General features: G+C 39.1%; 1 protein-coding gene across 1 annotated transcript in view; it reads left to right on the top strand.

Moving 5' to 3' along the window:
- Positions 1-15,962, top strand: part of LOC124278710 (LIM/homeobox protein Lhx9-like) — a 64,929-nt gene extending 48,967 nt beyond the window's left edge. The window contains exons 4-5 of the mRNA XM_046714483.1: positions 8,498-8,712; positions 11,492-15,962. Of these exons, the coding sequence (XP_046570439.1) occupies positions 8,498-8,712; positions 11,492-11,773 (497 nt within the window). The 3' untranslated portion in view covers positions 11,774-15,962. The remainder of the gene's footprint in view (positions 1-8,497; positions 8,713-11,491) is intronic.
- Positions 15,963-19,683: the final 3,721 nt, after the last annotated feature.

Genomic DNA, 19,683 nt, shown 5'->3' with positions numbered 1-19,683 from the left:
TACCACACTATTCTATTCGACATACTTGAGATTCACCATATCTGCACAATCGGAGACCAGTTGCATATTGCATAATACAGCCATATTTCCCAACGCCCTGTCGGCCAGCATTGTCTTCTCACTCATATCAAATTTGACAGTTGAACATCTTTTTATCATTGATAACACCCGCCTGACGACTGTTACAAATTTCCTTATTGCCTTTAGATGATCATCGGAAATAGTCCCCACGAGTCCTGCTGATTTACCCGTTAACCAATCCTGTCCATCTGAAATCTCTGTTTATTTGATTCTGTGAAAACTTGCACCTTGCAGAGCAAATAGTTTGAACAGTTAATCTAATTTTCGACAAAATGCCTCTTTAGCCCAGCGGGGTAGAGCATTTATCAATGAGACGATCACTAGCAGGCGATACGATGCCGCCATTTTGAATTCACAACATTGTGCGTACCGTAGAGGATAAGACTGATAGTAGTTGTACGGTATTTTGTGTACCTGTGTGAAAACGTCTATATTGTCACATTGTTTATTAGGTTACAACTTTTGAATCCGATTGTACAAATATATTGATTTATTTCTGTTAAATTGTCGCCTTCTCGAGTGTAGTCGTATACGGACCACTTAAGTGAAACTTTGTGCGGTGTAAAAAAAATGTAATCCCCTCAGAAATAATAAGTGATAAAACAATAATAACTCCACGACAATCTCCACCCCCACAAATAAATGTTAATGAGAATACATCCCTAGAATACATACAAAGTCTCTCCCTCTCCCTCCCTCCCTCCCTCTCTCTCTCTCTCTCTCTCTCTCTCTCTCTCTCTCTCTCTCTCTCTCTCTCTCTCTCTCTCTCTCTCTCTCTCTCTCTCTCTCTCAGTTGAAGTGCCACTTCAACAATCAGACAGCAAATCAGTAACGATCGTCTTACTTTCCCCTACCCCTCCTATCCCACACCCTCACACCCGACCCTTATCACCCCAAGACGTCAAAGTGTGGGAATCCCCTGGGTCCGTGCAGACCCCCTCCCTGCCGAATTACCAGCCCGGGGAATCCGAGTGACTGTCGCCCCTACGATGCGACTTTTATTGGGAAATGACTCTCGGTTAGTTCACGGCATTCGGATGTCCAAAATAAACATTTTCATTCCTCGGCTGATCATGTGGCTCTCGCTGACTGTTATTGCCGAAGTTGAGCCCCCCTCCGCGCCATGTGGCTGGCAGATTACGGGGATAGGTGGCCAAGTGCGCGCCCCTCCTATGAGGGGGAAATGTCTTCACTATCTTTCCATTTGGCTATCCAGCTTCGTTGTATCGTGTACGCGACGTGGGAGCCTCGATTTGCTTGCGTCCCGATACCGTTTGTAACTTTTGGAGCATGTGATTTTAAGAGTTTTTACAAATTACATAGTTAAATTTATATCCTATAAGATTTGTTAACGTTTAAGAGATTTCTCAAGGGACGTTTAGAGAGAGAGAGAGAGATAGAGAGAGAGAGAGAGAGTGTGTGTGTGTGTGTGTGTGTGAGTATATGAAGAATTTGAAGGAAGAATGTGACTGAATATTAATAAGGGGATACAAAAGTGCCACATAGTGTATGCAAAATAAGTCTGGCAATGATGTGATTTTGTAAATGTTACATTATATGTATTTAGATTTTTAAAATAGTACACGGATAGTCCGTGGTTAGTGAGTGAGTATTACTCGGTGAGATGATCAACCATGACAAAAGACACGATACAGACTTTAATAACAGACAATCTGACAGGCAGTTGAATGGCTGACTTGTCCCAGACAGTCGGAAGCAATCGCATCGTGGTTAGAACGTCAAGGCTAACAGACGCAGAAACGTTGACCTTGACAGGCGTAGCCGAGTTGCATAACAAGGGGTGTATGTGGATTAACAACAAACAGACATGCAGACATCAAACAGACATGACAGACTCGGATAATGTCCGGACTCTTTCAAATATACGTACATAAAGCTACATTAAACTATGTCACATAACATTTTTGGACGTGTAATCTCGGGTTATAATAATAATAATAATAATAATAATAGTCCATTTAACATGCTCATTTCTCCAATACACAATGCATGCTCGAATAGCCCAAACAATCTGATTATTATTACTCCGGATAACCCAAGCTGCCTGCGAAACGCTAATAGGTTAATGGTTACATGACTTATCCCACCGGGTACCCATTTTCTGCTGGGTGAACAGAGGCAATTTTGAACAAACTCTCTTGCCTAAGGTGAGACCACATGTATCACATGTGCTTCGTTGTGGGGCAGGACTGAAGTCCTAGAAACTCAGGAGTCAAGCTGCCAAACACGGTACTGAAATACTTGTCAAAGCGGCGTAAAACCAAACTCACAGGTGCATTTCAAACACTGCTATTGTATCATTGATTAATGCATTAATCACCCTGGCGCTAAAAATGATGATTAAGTAATATCCCCAGTCTGTATATTCTGTCAAATTACAGTAGAAATAATTGCCGCCTAGGAACACCAGTAATTGCAGCCCATGAACGCTATAATTTCGTTTAGTTCTTGGTGACATTGTGTACGGAATAGACGGCAAATGTTGGTAACTGTTTGATCTTACAGACAAGAAACCCCCCTTGATCAATGTATTGAAATAACAAATGCAACAATCATAATATTATCTCGAGTGTTCCACAGCACACACTACGGTTTTCGAATAATCGAACTTTAAACATAAACCTTTCACAGTTTTGTTTGAAAATATTTTCTGCAGAGGTGGCGGTTCGTTTTATTTTTCCTGTGCAGTATTTCTTATTTTTAGACAGGAATGTTTATTTTCAAGGAACCGTTAGAAAAAAATGGGCGTGTCACGTCCTACAATGTGTAACATCTTTCTTCTCTCATAACGTTGGTTGTCAATTTTGGACGCATTTTAGGTGATCAGTTTTGTTTTTGTTTTGTTCCCCACCATGCTTAAAGCTGTGTGTAAGTTGTTATAAATGGACTATTTTGTTAGATGTTGCGTTGTTCTCCAGTTTCTTTTATTTGAGGCACGGTGAATTCTTTACCGACCTAACGACGGAAGTAAACACTGTAAATATTTGAAGATATTAAACACTAAACTTATTTAACGAACAGGGAAATGACAGTAAATATATACAATCAAAAAGCGACAATTATGAACGAACGAACTATACGAGCATCAAATTATCGCAATATATGAACCAAACACGAGAACTAGAAGATTATGGCATCCGTAGATGTATAATAGATGGATGACAAAGATCTATTCTGAATTTATTCCCCTTTTAATGCAAATGTAGTGAAACAGAATACTTTGTTGACATGAAAGTTCATGAGTAAAAAAACGTGCTCTTAAAAAGGCTAGATAAAAATGTCTGCCATACCGCGAGATAAAACGCGCACGTGCAAAACATGCTCTATTGGCCGACCATGCACGTGTTACACATGTGAGGTAACACCGCCCGAAATGTCACGAAACGAAAAATAGAATGTTTACATTAAGTGTCAACTGCCGACATTAAAACAAAGCTCTGTTTCTATCAATACCTTTATAAACACTACTTAATAACACTATATGTCTCCTATCTTCTTAAACACAGCGTGGTTGATTTCAACCTGTCGCATGTTTATTTCACATGACCGAGTGAGCTTATTCGTCTGGCAGTCCAGTTTACAAATATTGGTTTATAACAAGCCTTGCGAGCTGGAATTAATGAGGTCATACCTATTTCTTCGAAAATATACACGTGTGCCGCATCGTAAATGAGAGTGCGTGTTTATACGTTTCACGGTATATGTGAAACATATTTGATTTGGTGAAGAGTATGGAATCTGTCCCAAGCGGGATTTGTAGATATGAAAATCCCGTGAAAAAATAACAAATCCTAAAAATATGCATCAAAGGGCAAGTTCAGTTATTTTGCCAATTTCTATTCTTTGAAAACGTTAAAAAATGTGCATTGAAAACATTTAAGTTTCACGATAGATTGTTGTGGGTACAGTACCTGGGATACATCCAGGTAGTGTCAGATATTAGTTTCTGGCGTTTGTATCCAGGAATAGAAACGAATGCGTCATTCACAATGCTTAAATGAATGTCATATTTACATAACTCTTACAGTCCATGTCATTAAATGTCGAATATTAAAAAAATGGCCTCACATTCATTCACAAATGCAAGCCCTCTCAGATAAGCAGAAAACGCAGGATGACTTAATATTTTGACCCTGACGATAACCCAAGAACCTATTTCAAATCGTAGCTGATACCGTATGTTGGTTAAGAAAATATATGTATATCTACATTTCAGACGTTTAATGTTTGTTTATAAATTGTATTCATCAATGTCAAGGCTTGTTTATTCCATGCTACACAAATCGCCCACTAGAGATACAAATACATTTGGTGAAATGTTTTAACCATTTTTTACGCGATATTTGAGGATTATATTTGACACCTGCTGATGTATTTTTTTCATTTAAATTTACAATGAATTCAAAGAAATTGGTAAAACATTTTAGTTGATCTAGAAATAATGATTAAACGCTTATCAGGCATGTTAAAACCAAGTTCATCCCCTTCAAAGTAAATACTCTGGCCCGGTTTTTTCGTGTCAGTAATAGACCTTCCTCTATTACTTGTTACTGACATTTCTAATTTTCTTTTAAAAATATTATTAATATTAATATTATTTTACACAGCTACCTTACAGCATAATTGAAAACATATCTGTTTCGTAGTTTTCTGTTACTGAATAGCTTCACACGGGAGCTGTTCACTTTTGTTGTTGTTTTTTGTTGTAGTTATTCTAGTAGTTGTTGTTGTTGTTGTTGTTGTTGTTGTTGTTGTTGTTGTTGTTGTTGTTGTTGATGATGATGAGGAGGAGGAGGAGGAGGACGTTGTTGTTAAATCCATGTCCTGTCCACGTAAAGATTTATAAGCTCATGAGAATGAGGTAACATCTACCATTCTACAAGATAATTGTACAATGAAACTGGTGGATACAAGTCTTACCTAGGAACAGTTAAAAATAGCATGAAATCTAGCAAAAGATGGAGTATATTGTCTTTCAAAGTGTGTTTGTCAAGTAAACGAAAATATTCACCAGACGACAAGGAGAGGATGAAGTTATCGATTTATGGCAGGAAAACAGTACTCATTTATCAGTTGCCATGGTAACATATATATGAAGTATTATTTATTTCTCAGACTTCTGTCTTCGCGAGGAGTTAACAAATTTATGACCAGTGATATTGAATAGCAATTATATACATTTGCCGCGAGAGTACTCAATCAGGCGACTGTATAAGCCTGAACGTGGATACAGCTGAGCAGGGAGTACTTGCCCAGCAGAACATATTGTTCTATTTGTTTTGTGATTATTTTTATAATTTAACTGTGAGTACAATCTACATAAATTTACAAGCTTTGTTTTTTCTGTATAAAAGTATTTTTTATTCCCTGTCAACACCAAGAATGTATAGTCTAACTATATTCAAAGTTAGCTCGAATACATGGTCGCACGTCAAGACAACTAAAGAATTCACCAACGTTATTTTTTCTACTTATCAAAACAAACAAATACCAAACCCACCTGTGTATTTGGTAAGAATTCATAAAATCTGCGAATCGAGGGTGGACTAAATATTCCCGTTTTTTTCAAAGACATTTCCATGTCAGTGCAAAGTCATTCCGCATCCTAAACCGTCAATCACTTTTGTATGAACCCAGAGGGATTACAAATATTATCCTGGCTTTAGTCGCGGATTCGGATGCGTTTCGGGACTTATTAGCTCAATTTAATATTTCTCTTGCCGGGGGAAAAATTCCTTCCGTTGAAATCTCTCCCCGACCACAGTAAATTTGGGTCTGAAAGACACGGTTCCAGACCGCGTTTCTTAGCGAAACAGGAAACGCCAAATTAGAAGAAAATCATGAATGCACTGAACCTTTTAACGATTTTAGCTAAACGGCGATTCCGTTTTCTTCCCGGTTTCTTGTTTTTATTTGTACCGTTGATTTTCACCTTGTTCCTATTGTTTTCCAGTAAGAGCGGTATTCCATTTCCGACATCATGATAACGTGATTGTAAGGGTTTGTTTTCAGAATTTCTGTTGACACAAATTGTCTTTGTAATGATGGATTTCCTTGGTTTAATTGACTTTTATTGTTTCTCGTTTCCTTAGTTTCGTCAATAGCATGTACACAATAACTTATCCAAGAAGTTGAATAAACTAATCGCACACTTAATCCCAAAATTTAAAGCAACAAAGTTTTCCTATTTTTGTTGTGAGCGAATTTTTTGGTTGGTTTGCAAGTTGAAACAAATTTCACTTTACATATTTAACTCGGAGTTATAATAAATGCTTAGTTTATTTCATCTCCTGCAGATAAAGGACATTAAAACAATACAAAGGCGTTCAGTCTTTTATGTTTAAACACAAAAGTTTGTTCTTTTAACACATTTGGTAATCAAAAGAAATATATTGTATAAATGATATTACTATTCACAAAGGTTTGAAGTTTACTATCGACATAAACCACTCAAGTCTGATTTGAAATTCGTTAACATGAGATTTTTTAAACCTGCCCCCGGTATGAAATGTGATATACTTTCGAAAAATCTAATTGTTTGCAGCTGTTCATAATTTTAGAACAGATTATGCTTTCAAGCGAAATTAATCTGTACATTAACAAGGGTATGTAATAAACAAATCTAACTTGCTCAATATTCTGACGCTGGTATTGATTTTTCGGAAATGCTCCCGATTCCGGGGCCGCAAAAGAGAAATATGCTAGAACTAATGATGACTGATGACGCTGAAGCAATGATTGATTGCTATAGCTGCCAACCGAGGACTTCTTCACCGGCCACATTTTATTCATATTTCGTTTCTTGAGTTTTAATTTTGTGATCCGAGGCATTTTGGTGCTGAGGGTTGATTGATATGTAAAGTCAAATTTGAACCATATGATGTTATTATTCATTTATTAAATAACTGTTATTGATATTGTTGATACAATTTAATCATATAAAATTTTCCTCGATAATAAATGCGCTCACTCTCTTTGCGTCTTAACTTGACTTATTAGCGAAACCACTGACACTATTTATACTGTGTATTGCTGTTCTGTTCTGAGCTGAGCGGTATTTATTAAAGCAACAGGTGATAAATATAAACTGACAAATACGTCAACACAAAAACTGTAATTATTCCATAAATTCCCGGAGCATGTGCCGATTATCTTGACAAAACGTGAACTAGTTGACTGGAAACAGTATCTTAATTCGATACACCGTTTTCAGTTGAATTCTTCCGGTATCAGATTTATGAATGAATGACTGCAGCTATCTCGTGACCAGTCGAGTTTGCGTTGAAGGGCTAATTAGGAAATGCTATTCGACGTACAACTTCATTTGACTATCCTGTTACCGTCATTAATTGAGCTTTCAATCCTTATGCCGCACGATTGTGAGAAGGCGATCTGACAACCAAACCCTGTTATATTTTTTCCAGTGTCATAAGTAGCCTCGTTGCTTTGGTCCGTGCAGGTATCATCTAGTAAGAGGGCGTGACTTTGAAACTATTTCGTGCATTTGTGACTCCGCGGGTCGTGAATTTATGAATGAAAGGAGACTAGTCGTCAATCTATTAGTATCTTTCTCTGCGTTAGAATTCGCGACGTTGCATGCTGGGATAATTAACACTTCCTACATAGTGATATGACGTCAGGTAGCCTTGAAGCATGTCTTATATCAATATGTAAATATTATATTAATATATGATGATATCCACTATATTCCAATACGCTAGGGTAATATATGTGTCATGTTACAGCAATGAAAGATTTCAGCGTTGAGATTCGAATATTCCGTTGAAATTTCCGTTACTAGAAAGTTATTAAAATTATTGATACAGTTTCAAATTTCAAAGACGATTTTATCAGTATTTCGAAGTCAAATACGTGCTTACGTCGACTGGAGCTCTGAAGTCTTGAGTGTTTGAGTATTCCGAGAAACGTACAGTTATCTCTGTTGAATACTGTTCTTTTCCTACGGTCAACTTAGATTCGTAATAACTAGGATCAGAAGTCAGCGACAAACCACTCTTGGCATGACGAATTCAATGTGATAATATCAGACAGTTCGACTCAACTGAATTGAAGTTAACTATATGTATCCACATGGTCATTTTGCTACTTTGGTATATCTGAACGTGATTAATTTATTTTAAAATAATTATCCTATTACTTTATCAACAGGTCTCGTGTGTATGTAAATCCGGCATATGGAAGTTTTGTTATAGTGCTGTAGATCGGTGCTCATGATATCAGTCACTGGATTGTCTGGTCCAGCCTTATTTACAGACCGCCGTCATATAGCTAGAAAATGTCTGAGTGCGACGTTAAACAAAAACCAAACAAACGTTGGTGTAAGTGGACGTAGTAATTATAAATAATTATTTAAAATTATATTTCTTTGTTACAGGTCTTGGCCCTGGGGAAAACCCTGACAGACCCGGGGAGGTACTCGACCGGGAGGGATATCAACACCAGACCCCCCGACAGAAGAGGGTACGGACGTCGTTTAAACACCATCAGCTGCGGACGATGAAATCTTACTTTGCTCTGAACCACAACCCTGACGCAAAAGATTTAAAACAACTAGCTCAGAAAACGGGTCTCTCCAAACGTGTTTTACAGGTATGTTGTTGGATATTAATCGTTACAGTTGGTCTGTGCATTCATTTGTATTTGTTATATCGATTCATTGGTTCAATTGTTTATCAAACTAAATTATGACCTCTACCAAGTGTTGTTACTGTTTATATTATCTATAGAACAAATCACTATCATTAACTCACCCCAGCATTCTTGTACAGGCGTTCATTCTTATTAATATTAATTGCATTTACTTTGTAAAATTAAAATGTAACATTTATACATTTTAATTAATTTCAGTTGTGTGGAAGGTAGTCCGTATGATAATTATTAATATACCAAGAACACTGTCCGCGGTTTCGTTAGATGATTGACAGCGTCGTGGGTTCTAAAAAAATAAAATAGGCTGATGAAAAATATTGATATCCCACTCAAACTAGATTAGATAAACATTAAAAGCGATGTCCGGACCCTATTAAAAGCGCCTCAATGAGTATATCGTAACGCTTGCAATGGTTTAATACATTTCCCTACAATGAGCATACGTTACAGGTTAATGCTGAGATTTTTCAAATTTGATACTCATTGAAATTCAATGAACCTCAAGTTTATCGCCAAGTATTTGTTCAAAATTCAATAAACAGGCTTGCTATTTATATTCCACTTGATAGCTTTGTGAACAGAAACACATGACATGAACACAAGTGCAGGCAGGCAACGGGCCCACTAAGTCCCCTAAACAAGACGTGCAAAAGCGACCAAAAACTGACGTTATTGTCAAAAACGGGAAAAGAGGCCTATTTGTCCCTCCGTTGCCATGGACCACACAGGATAGGGAGAATCCGGGTTCGTTTACCTAGTGTAAATTTTAGTGTTTACCGAGTATCATTTTACATCTACCCAGTCCTCCACGCACCCGGTGAATGGAAGGGGTAGGAGAATGTCCCCCTGCTTCACCGATGTAGTTTCTATGGGTTTTGTTGCTCAGTAGTTTTGTCATTGTTCCTGTCAACACCTTCCAATGTTTACCAAGCTAGGAAGACTTCTCTTCAATTGAAATGCATTGAAAAATACAGAAAGACGATATTAAGGGAGTTGTAACGCTCCTGAGAAGTGCACTGCACTGGTGAGTCAAATCAATCCACAAAAATATTTTAACTTTAATTCAATTTTCTAAAAAGATAAATTGTTATTATCGAGAGAATTATATGTTAGATTACCTTTACAAACTGCCTGCAAATAGAAAGTATACACGCATGACATTTTAGAGGGTGGTTGGTCGCTGTTAAAAGGCAACAAGCAAGACGTGGTTATCCAAAGTTGATGTAAAGAACAGAGTACATTTTATCTGATTGAGTTGTTTCACAGTAACGTTTTGATAACGTAAGTGAGTTTTTGGTCTGATTAATTTTTAAGTGTCAGCTTCCATTTGCCAGGGCGTTAGATCGATACTCGTATAAAATAAATTCAACATACCGAAATATGTAAATGACAAGTATTTAATGTAAAAATATTTATCATCTTTATGTCCCAATTTAATTATTCTTGCAGTTTCGTTCCAACAAGATAAAAGTGTAACAGTTCTAATGAAAACAAACAGCACGGACAAAATGATTATCGTCTTCGGTAATTAGGGGTGGTTTCCGCCCTTAAGATAGACTGATTCTATTGAGGGTTGTGGTTTCACCTTTAGTTACAGAGACCATTCACAATCCCCCGTCTTACGAGATGGGCGGGTTAGTGCTTAAGGTTTATGTACCCCCATGGTCCCCGGTTCTTCAAATATTTGTTGCCCCTCTTAAAAGGCAAAAATAGATTTCCAGTCGTTTTTGACACGTTCATAGTTTTATACACACCCGCTCCTTGGCTCCCAACGACGCGAGCACGTCGCTATGTTTACCTTTTTCTCACCCAGGACCGGTAACTTCAATAACCAATTGAGACGAAACATTGCCACCCTCTAAAATGTCATGTAGTTCCCGAAAAAGTTTTTAAAAGCCTTGGCAAAACTGTATAAATATCAGAAACCGAAATTCAAGAGGCGATGTGCGGATATTTCAGATACAAAGCAGTATTCATGTCCCGCGTGAATGGCTTCATGTTCCGGTCTAAGTGACGAGCATTTCCAAGCAGTTTCGTTTATGTACCTAAGATCTTCAGTCATTTTTAATCGACCGAGTAATATTAAGTAGCATATTTGTCGAGCAGTTGTAACCAACAGGGGTAAATGTTGGAGTTATTGTGCGGCTACTTACGTCATCAGGGTGTATTGAAATCGAAGACCGTGTCAGATTACATTACGATAGTCATAGAGCTTTGAATACATCATACGTTAAGGTGTTTATTGCTGATAGAAGAGCTATTAACACATGTCACTTGCAGTCATGCAATGTGTGCAGGAGAAGTGACACGGGTGAAACTATTTGGGAATTGACTTCTGTGACCATAGCGACAGGTGCAAATGTTTGCATAGTTACTAGAATGGCATCGTGGGGCTTTTAATTCTGAAGGAGAATTGATTCATGCTATTTATGTGCTGATTTGAACGAAACATGCGACTGGAATACATCGCACCTGTGAATATCAATCCATCAAAGATGACAGCTTGAACACATATTTGTGTATTGCATGTACTCAGAGTAAGTGAGTGAGGGACTGTTCGCTATTTACACTAATACAAGACTCATGACTTAAGAAATAGGCCAGATATGTGGGGCGTCGAACCTGGGTTTGAGCGAACCACTTACCCACATGACCACTCCGCCCAATATCCATATGTATTTTTAATCTACGTATACTAATGGTTGAATATCGTTTGCAGGTTTGGTTCCAAAATGCACGTGCAAAATACCGCCGAAATCTACTCAAGCAGCAAGACTCTGACAAGGGAAACTCCAACACAAACGGGAGCTCGAACGGAGATAAATCCAAAGACTCTCACGATCAGTCACTCACCGATCTCTCCAATACCCGATCTCCCGCCCTGTCGGACATCAGTTCGAACGCCTCCCTGTCGGACATCCAAACTCCAGCATTGGACACAGATCAGGGCAGCAACAGCATATCTGATCTCTTCTCAAGCACAATTGCCTCAATAAACTAGCGAATCCGGACACCTGTGTACCAAACAGAGATTATTTTCAATTCAACCTATGTTATATTTATTGAAAGACCAGAATAAAGTCTGGTTGACATGGTGTACAGTTAAGCGGGAAAATTCCGCGATTTTGTAATCGGATGTGTATAGTTCGACATGTGAAACAGTTCGGCAAACAGACATGAATGTGGACGAAAAGGCCTGATAGCATTATGTCGCCTAGTTCGGCAATGAGACATTGTTGATGACGTTCGGCTGAAGGTTTAAAACGATCTACTTTGTAACAAAAAGTGCTTTTGAGGTCCCAAACAACGGATATTTTTTTCAAGTGCTAGCTAGCTGAAATGAAATTTATGAAGAAAACATACTCAACTGAAATGATTAGACAACCGGAAGTGCTATGTGTGATGGGAACACTCACAGTTATTCAAAACAAAACCCAGCAAACGTGAAATTGACTTTTTGCTCGGCATACAAGTGTAAATAGTTGGAGAAGGACTATGCTAAAAAGTTGGTTTCTCGCCCAGAAGCGAGAAAAACACTAACTGCTCAAATATGCCGCACGTGCAAGATTTGGAAAAAATGCTTTTTGTGTGGACCGTTTATGATTTTAAGGTGCAGCCAACTCAAATGTGTAGCAGATAAAAGACGGAACGGCGCTTTCTTTGTATTCTGTAGATACATTGAATTAAAAACAGTCAGTGGTTCCTCTTTGAACTGATAGCGAGCATGTGTAATGTGGTCCACGTCCTCTCATGATGGCGGCTGGCGTTTGGATCCGGGCTGATACAAAATCAAAAACAGATTTCAGTCCGGTTACGGAACCGTATGTGAGACGAAAATACTTTAGTAATACAAGGCACATTCCAAAGAGCTGCATGTGCAATGCTGATGTAAGCTATGAAAAGTAGGATTCCTAAACGGAAACATGGATTCATAATCCACGCTCTCAGACTGTCGAGCTTTACAGTAGGTTTTATATCGCATTCATCATTGGATGGTTTAGATTTATAGATTTTGATTTATATCGACACAGTTATTCCTCTTTCGCAAATGTGATATGAAGTTTTATCTCAACTATCGAAATACAAACCTAACATTATAAAAAGGCATTTAATCTCATCACCCAATACTTTCTTTTAGTTATAAATGTTGAATATAATAATTTAAATTTCAGTATGTCGAGTTATAAATATCTACAGGTGTACAATACAGGTGTAAAATGGATTGGTAAACCCAAGCTAAATCTCACATATCGCCTTCTCTTTGATGATTTGATGTGACTGTTTAGGTAACTTTTACATCATACTACCCCCATGTGTTGTTTGGGGGAGGACGGGGTTATTCTTTGGGGGAACTGGCAAGCAGATGGTGACGTGAGTGTCTGGGTACAGCGAGGGCAGAATGGGTAAAGGGAATGCAGGTTAAAACACATTTCCTTCTGCTCAGCAGATTCTGTCGAGCGCTTGTGTCGATATACCAGGTGCAATATTGAATGTGGGAAAAAGGTGCAAAGTCCGCATTGTTTTATCCGCCAACTGAGCTATGATTCTGGTTCCTATTCAGCTCACTCGCACCGGAAGTTCTAACAAAATTACGCCCCTTTTCTTGAAATTTATTAATTTCAACCTGTATCTACTCTTCTTTATGAATCTTTTTGTTTTAAGTCATTGATGGTTTTTAATGCTTGGACTTAGTTGTGCCAGCCATTATGATCGTGTCGATGTGAATCCCAGATTTCCTTATCGTGAATTAGCCGTGTGTGTTTCAGGATATTCTCACTTTCTGATCCAACTAGCACAAAAGGCGTATAAATTGGGATCGGGGACGAAGGAAACGAAACGAAAAAGAACTCAAAGACCCTTCACGTCTGTAGCTCATTAGAAGAATGTAAAGAACCTAACATGGGACAGAATCATTTTTATTGGTTGATATTAACAGCTGACATGCGGTCTGCTATTTCGCCTTTGGGCGTGGCTCAGATAAAAGGGACATTTTTATGATAGTCTTTTCACCTTAACCTGTCCCCTACTCTTCACACTCTCGACCTTCGATTTCGCCTAGCATATGGAATTCGCATTTTTATCGGAATTAGGGATATCAGGTGTTATTAAACACGATTTCTCTAATAAGTGACCTCGGTTTTACCTTTGAGGGGAGATAACTCTCGATAATCGGCGTAGTGTTTGGTTACCAGGGTCAAATGACGACTGTTATCACTTGGAATGGGACAAGGAAATTACTTATTATTTATGCCAGTGATATGCTCGGCCCATAGCCGGGTGTGTTTTTTTAATCCCTGATACTTTGGTCACATGTAGATGCCTGCTTTGTGAAAAAGAACGGCAGCCACCGAAACAAAGGCAAAATACCATTGGTTTGCGGAAGGGGTGAGGATGTCGGATTCTCAGAACATGTTTCTTCATATCAGGGGCCTCTAACGTGGAAAAGTATGGCACTAATTTTGAAGTTGAATATTTTTCTGTTATCCCCACATCACATTTTCGTTCTGACAGGATTGAAATACATTTTCCTTCAAGCCGTATATCCCCGGCATCAAATCAACTTCTTAGATTGTTTGTCTGGCACAATGCACGTGCACACCGTACGGTAGAGTCAGCCCTTCATCAACCTAAATTGACGCCGTCCCTTGTGGCAGGCGATAGGTAGGAATCTTATCTCAAGTTAATGATATTAATCACTCCGTAACGTCAACAAAAGATACAAACATCTTTTTTCACAGCGATTCATTTCCACACTGTTTAGCAGATCCAGAAATTGAAATCAGAAACTTTTCAAATAGTCTCTTTTACTACCCAACATGAACTTTTAAAACCAAACATTTTTATTTAATTCGACTGGGTAAATGTGTGTCTTCTCATATACTGATGTTTATTAGGCTGGAGGTCGACATTTAGCAAAAGGATTATAAACGTGTTCTGTCGCGGAGGTATTTTCCCGATAATATACCTCCTGTTTCGTTTCTTTCTCCCCAGACGCTGGTCGAAGGCTACATCTGACTAAATCAAATCTAAATGTGGTAGCTATCTAGGAATTCCGATCCGTGTTCGTTTTCCGGTTCGGGTTTTATACTGACAACTGTGACAACTGCGGGATTGCCGATCCAATATGGCAGCCATTGAGAAATTCCTATACTCTCTCACGGCGAAGGATTCGAGCATCTGTTTTTATTTATCTGACAATCTGGTGGCCATTTTGTAAAACAGTTTATCCAAACAGAAACAGTCTGGCTGTGGGCTGCAACGGCAGCGACTCGGCCTTTAATTTTCGTTTACCTTCGCAAATGGCTGGCGTCATTTCGGCCACTTACCCATACACGTGCGCAAATGCCCAATAGGATTAGAGTCAATTTCCTTCTCAACGATGCTTCAAAACACGTATCGCATATTCTTCTTTTTTTAGGATTCAGTTTTAGTTGTAAACTCACGTGACGTGAATGTCTCACGTGACTAACAATTCAGTAAATACATTAATTAATTAACTGAACATATTATTAAAATAATAGAAGAAATAAAAGAAGTCTCGCAATATTTACATCCATAGAGATTTGCAATTAATGTATTATAATTAATGTTCTTTAATCTGTAACACCTCCCAATAGTTTTTGCTGCGTTAAATATTCATCAAGCCAGAACAGCACATTTCCTTTTGTCGATTAATGATCGTCCAGTTTTTTTGCCCATCTTGCGCCAGACGACATTGGAAGCAAGGGAGCAGACGATCATAGATTCGCGCCACCTGCCCCGTCTCAGTCCTGCTCTGCTTCGTCGGCAGAATTAGAATACCAAAGCATTGTAACTGTATCAAATTCAGGTGCGCTTTCCTTCAAAATAATCGTCTAGAATAATTTATTTTTGAAACTGAGAGCATTATTCTCACCGCTACGTGCGTTACAGATAAAGTTTGGAAAGTAAATGATGAGACCCGTGCACTGAGGATTAAAATTGTATCTTTAAGGAGTTGTCTTCTCAAATTTCTTGAATTCGTTTGCTGAACCTCGAGTGCAGGCGTTCATTGTATACTGCTATCGCAAGTCCACACTAATTTACTATTTCAATTTAACTATAGTTGACGTGATTAAGACGGGGAGTTTTGTAGGAGGTTTGTATGGTTCCAAGATTCTATTTTATGTGTTTTGTGGGAAGTCTTCTTTTTAAATCTGTATTATCTGTCCTTTTTTCATTTATTTATTTGTTGTTGTTTTTGTTTTTTGGGTTTTTTGGGGGTGGGGGTTGCATTTTCTTTTCTTTCTTGAGGAATAACTTACTGATTTCGATTGCTCTAGTTATTGCTGTCGATTTGCAAGAGAGGAATATTTGTGTCCGGTACATTCAACAAAATATTTATTAACAACAAAATCACTTACCCTCAAAAAGATTTAGAGAACACCCTCCTTCAGTTGCTACAGTTATTCCTTCTTACCATAGACTAACTATAGTGGTACTAAGGAACTAGGTGCTCTTTAAATACTTTTGAATAATTTATGTTAGTATTTAGTTATTAAATAAGAAACCTTAACTGTTGGATTCATTGAGAACAAGTCAATAAATGCTTTGTGGTACATGCAGAGAACATGACGTATTGCAATCAACTGGAATGAATACGTATGGTAAACGACAGTTTGTAAAAAGACGATGGAATGTGAAAATGCGGGTCCATGGATAATAGACCGCTCTGCGTATATGTATATATTGTGTGTTCAATATCTGTATATGAGGAATCACTTCTGTTGAAATCGCTTGTTTTGTGATGTACTAAGAGTGAATTCAATCAACCAGTCGGTTTTTGGTGGTGCTTTCAAAGATCCCATTGGTAAAACCTATCGCTTGAAGTTTATATTGATTTATTTCCATGTCTCTTTATGTCGAACGTTTATCAGCTGTTTGAGTTCATTCCTGTGTAAAAGCCATGGCATGTTTAAGTCGAAATGTTCACCTGGTGTCTTAGACATTAATTTCTACGCATTTGAAAAGTTTGCCTCAAAACAACAAATTCATGATGGTTTCTATTGTTTTGTTTTTTAACAATGCTTGGAACATCCTAAATATGAAAGATATCTTTTATAGTTATGGCATGCTTTCACTTCTGATAAAAGTGTCCAGACTCGAATCCGTGTCGATTCTTCAAATGGAATTCCCCCTCGCAGCTATACTATATTGTTCTGTCTCATGTCGTCATCAACTTTGTTGGTTTACATCACTACTTCGTGTGTATTACGTCATTGTAGCGTGCGTGTTTTACGCATTGTCTGTTACGGTCAGTTTTCTTGACAAATCATTTACAGTTTATTTGACTGTGTATATATATACATCGAAATAAACAAATATGTTTAAACAATATCGTATTTTTTATTCATCAAAGAAAGACACAGATCTTTCCAACGAGGTTATACTCTGCAAAAGGAAAAATAGTTTGTTTTCTCTGTCTCTCTGGATGTTCGTCCAGAAGTGGCACAGGTCGAAGTCCGCTGAAGTGCAAAACACGAGCGAGGGTATGGCGCTGACAGTGAGTGTGTTTAGTTTTACGCCGCTTTTATCAATATTCCAGCAATATCACGGCGGGGGACACCAGAAATGACTTCACACATTGTACTCACGTGGGGAATCGAATCCGGGTCTTCGACGTGACGAGCGAACGCTTTAACCATTAGGCTACCCCACCGCCCCTTGGTGCAGACAAACCCATAAACATAACGAAGACGAATCTAAATTCGAACCTTATATTAGCCAGATAATGATCCCTGGCTTGCCACCATGTCCTTCTTGCGTTTACCCGGGTCCGTTTCCACACACATTGTGTTAAACCCATTTCTGATGTCCCCTGCTGTGATATTGCTGGAACATTTTACACTAAAATCGGTGTAAAACCATATTCACTCATTAGTCACATTAAAATGGTACACACTTTAAAACGCACTTGTTGCCAAAGAATAGTATGCCAAAAGCATCGAATGGTAGAGTGAATGGTATGTGACACATAATTAGCTTCATAAGGGTGGCACACAACATGGACTGCCAAACTCGTGGTAAATAGTTATTCCAGTCCTATAAGACGTCGACCCCTGAAGGTCCGGGTTAGAATGAACCTTCAGTAACCCATGCTTGTCGGCACCCCTGAAGGTCCGGGTTAGAATGAACCTTCAGTAACCCATGCTTGTCGGCACCCCTGAAGGTCCGGGTTAGAATGAACCTTCAGTAACCCATGCTTGTCGGCACCCCTGAAGGTCCGGGTTAGAATGAACCTTCAGTAACCCATGCTTGTCGGCACCCCTGAAGGTCCGGGTTAGAATGAACCTTCCCATGTAAGTAACCCATGCTTGTCGGCACCCCTGAAGGTCCGGGTTAGTAATGCTTGTTTGCACCTTCAGTAACCCAGTATGCTTGTCGGCACCCTGAAGGTCCGGGTTAGAATGAACCTTCAGTAACCCATGCTTGTCGGCACCCCTGAAGGTCCGGGTTAGAATGAACCTTCAGTAACCCATGCTTGTTGAAGGTCCGGGTTAGAATGTACTTCAGTAACCCATGAAGGTCCGGGTTAGAATGTAACCCATGCTTGTCGGCACCCCTGAAGGTCCGGGTTAGAATGTACCTTCAGTAACCCATGCTTGTCGGCACCCCTGAAGGTCCGTGTTAGAATGAACCTCCAGTAACCCATGCTTGTCGTAAGAGGCGACTAACGGGATCGGGTGGTCAGGCTCGCTGGCTTGGTTGACACATGTCATCGGTTCCCAATTGCGCAGATCGATGCTCATGCTGTTATCGGCACCCCTGATCACTGGATTGTCTGGTCCAGACTCGATTATTTACAGACCGCCGCCATACAGACACATGGAATATTGCTGTTGATCACTGGATTGTCTGAGTGCGGCGTAATATTGCTGAGTGAGGCGTAAAACTAAACTCACTCACTCACTATAAGACGTTGAACTACACATCAGTTGTTAGAATACGACAAAACCCGTAATCCCCACGGATAGAGGTATTCATTGAGCACGTATTCCAAACGCTGCTTAATCACCAAACGAGGCTTACATTATCCTGCTAAATGTAGCATCACTAGGTTTTCTAGAGATCGGTCCTACCCAAACAGTTGTGATAACACGGGTGTAATGAGCAGAAAGGGAATTGCACTGTGCTGTTTGCGGTCACGTGTTACTTTAGCTCTTGCAGCTTTTAGGTATCGCTCCATGGCTATCTTCAAAACTTCTGACTTCCTGACTTACTAGTGGTCGAAGGCTAAGGTCAAGGTCCTCTAGGTTGCGAGATCATCCGGGTTACCAGAATTCCAAGGGGCATAAACCCGTGTCAAGTTCGGGGCCTCAGCTAACACAACTCGTTTGTGGAATGTCATTATCTTCGCCTGGTGGTAGGTTTCTACTATCTCCCCGATGTACAGAGCTGTCACGCCAAGATGAGACTGAAAAACGTAAAACGTGGCGCTGAACCTAGATTGGCTCACTCACTGTTCAGACGACGAGCAGAGAGTCCAGAATATTTCAATTCGATGTCCAGCGCCCAAGAAGCCAATGTGCAGTAAAATTACACAAATAGAATAATCAATAGTGCCAGATTCTACGTATATTACGCCATACTGTTCCATTCAAATGGAACCTTGTGAAGCTCCATGCAGAATTCCTCAGCGCCTCTCTTATGGCCTGTGAAAAAACATCAAAATGTCCTTAGATGCCGTCCTCGTAGACTCAAAAGACATCAATAGAACCAGACATTTGAAAAGCCTTCGAGGAAATATTTTCTTTCCAAAAATCAATAAACGAGTCGCGAGGATATTCTCAAAAACAAAGCCCTATTTTCAAGAGGCGCGGTTTGCCGCAAACGCTGCTATTGGCCGGAAGCCATCTTACCACCGTCTGGATAAAAGCCAAACTTAATTACGCG

Source organism: Haliotis rubra, unplaced genomic scaffold (genome assembly GCF_003918875.1).
Source record: "Haliotis rubra isolate DU_JTF1 unplaced genomic scaffold, ASM391887v1 Scf240, whole genome shotgun sequence".
Lineage (NCBI taxonomy): Eukaryota > Metazoa > Mollusca > Gastropoda > Lepetellida > Haliotidae > Haliotis > Haliotis rubra.
Note: the sequence above shows the minus strand (reverse complement) of the source record. Positions and strands in the feature narration are given on the sequence as shown.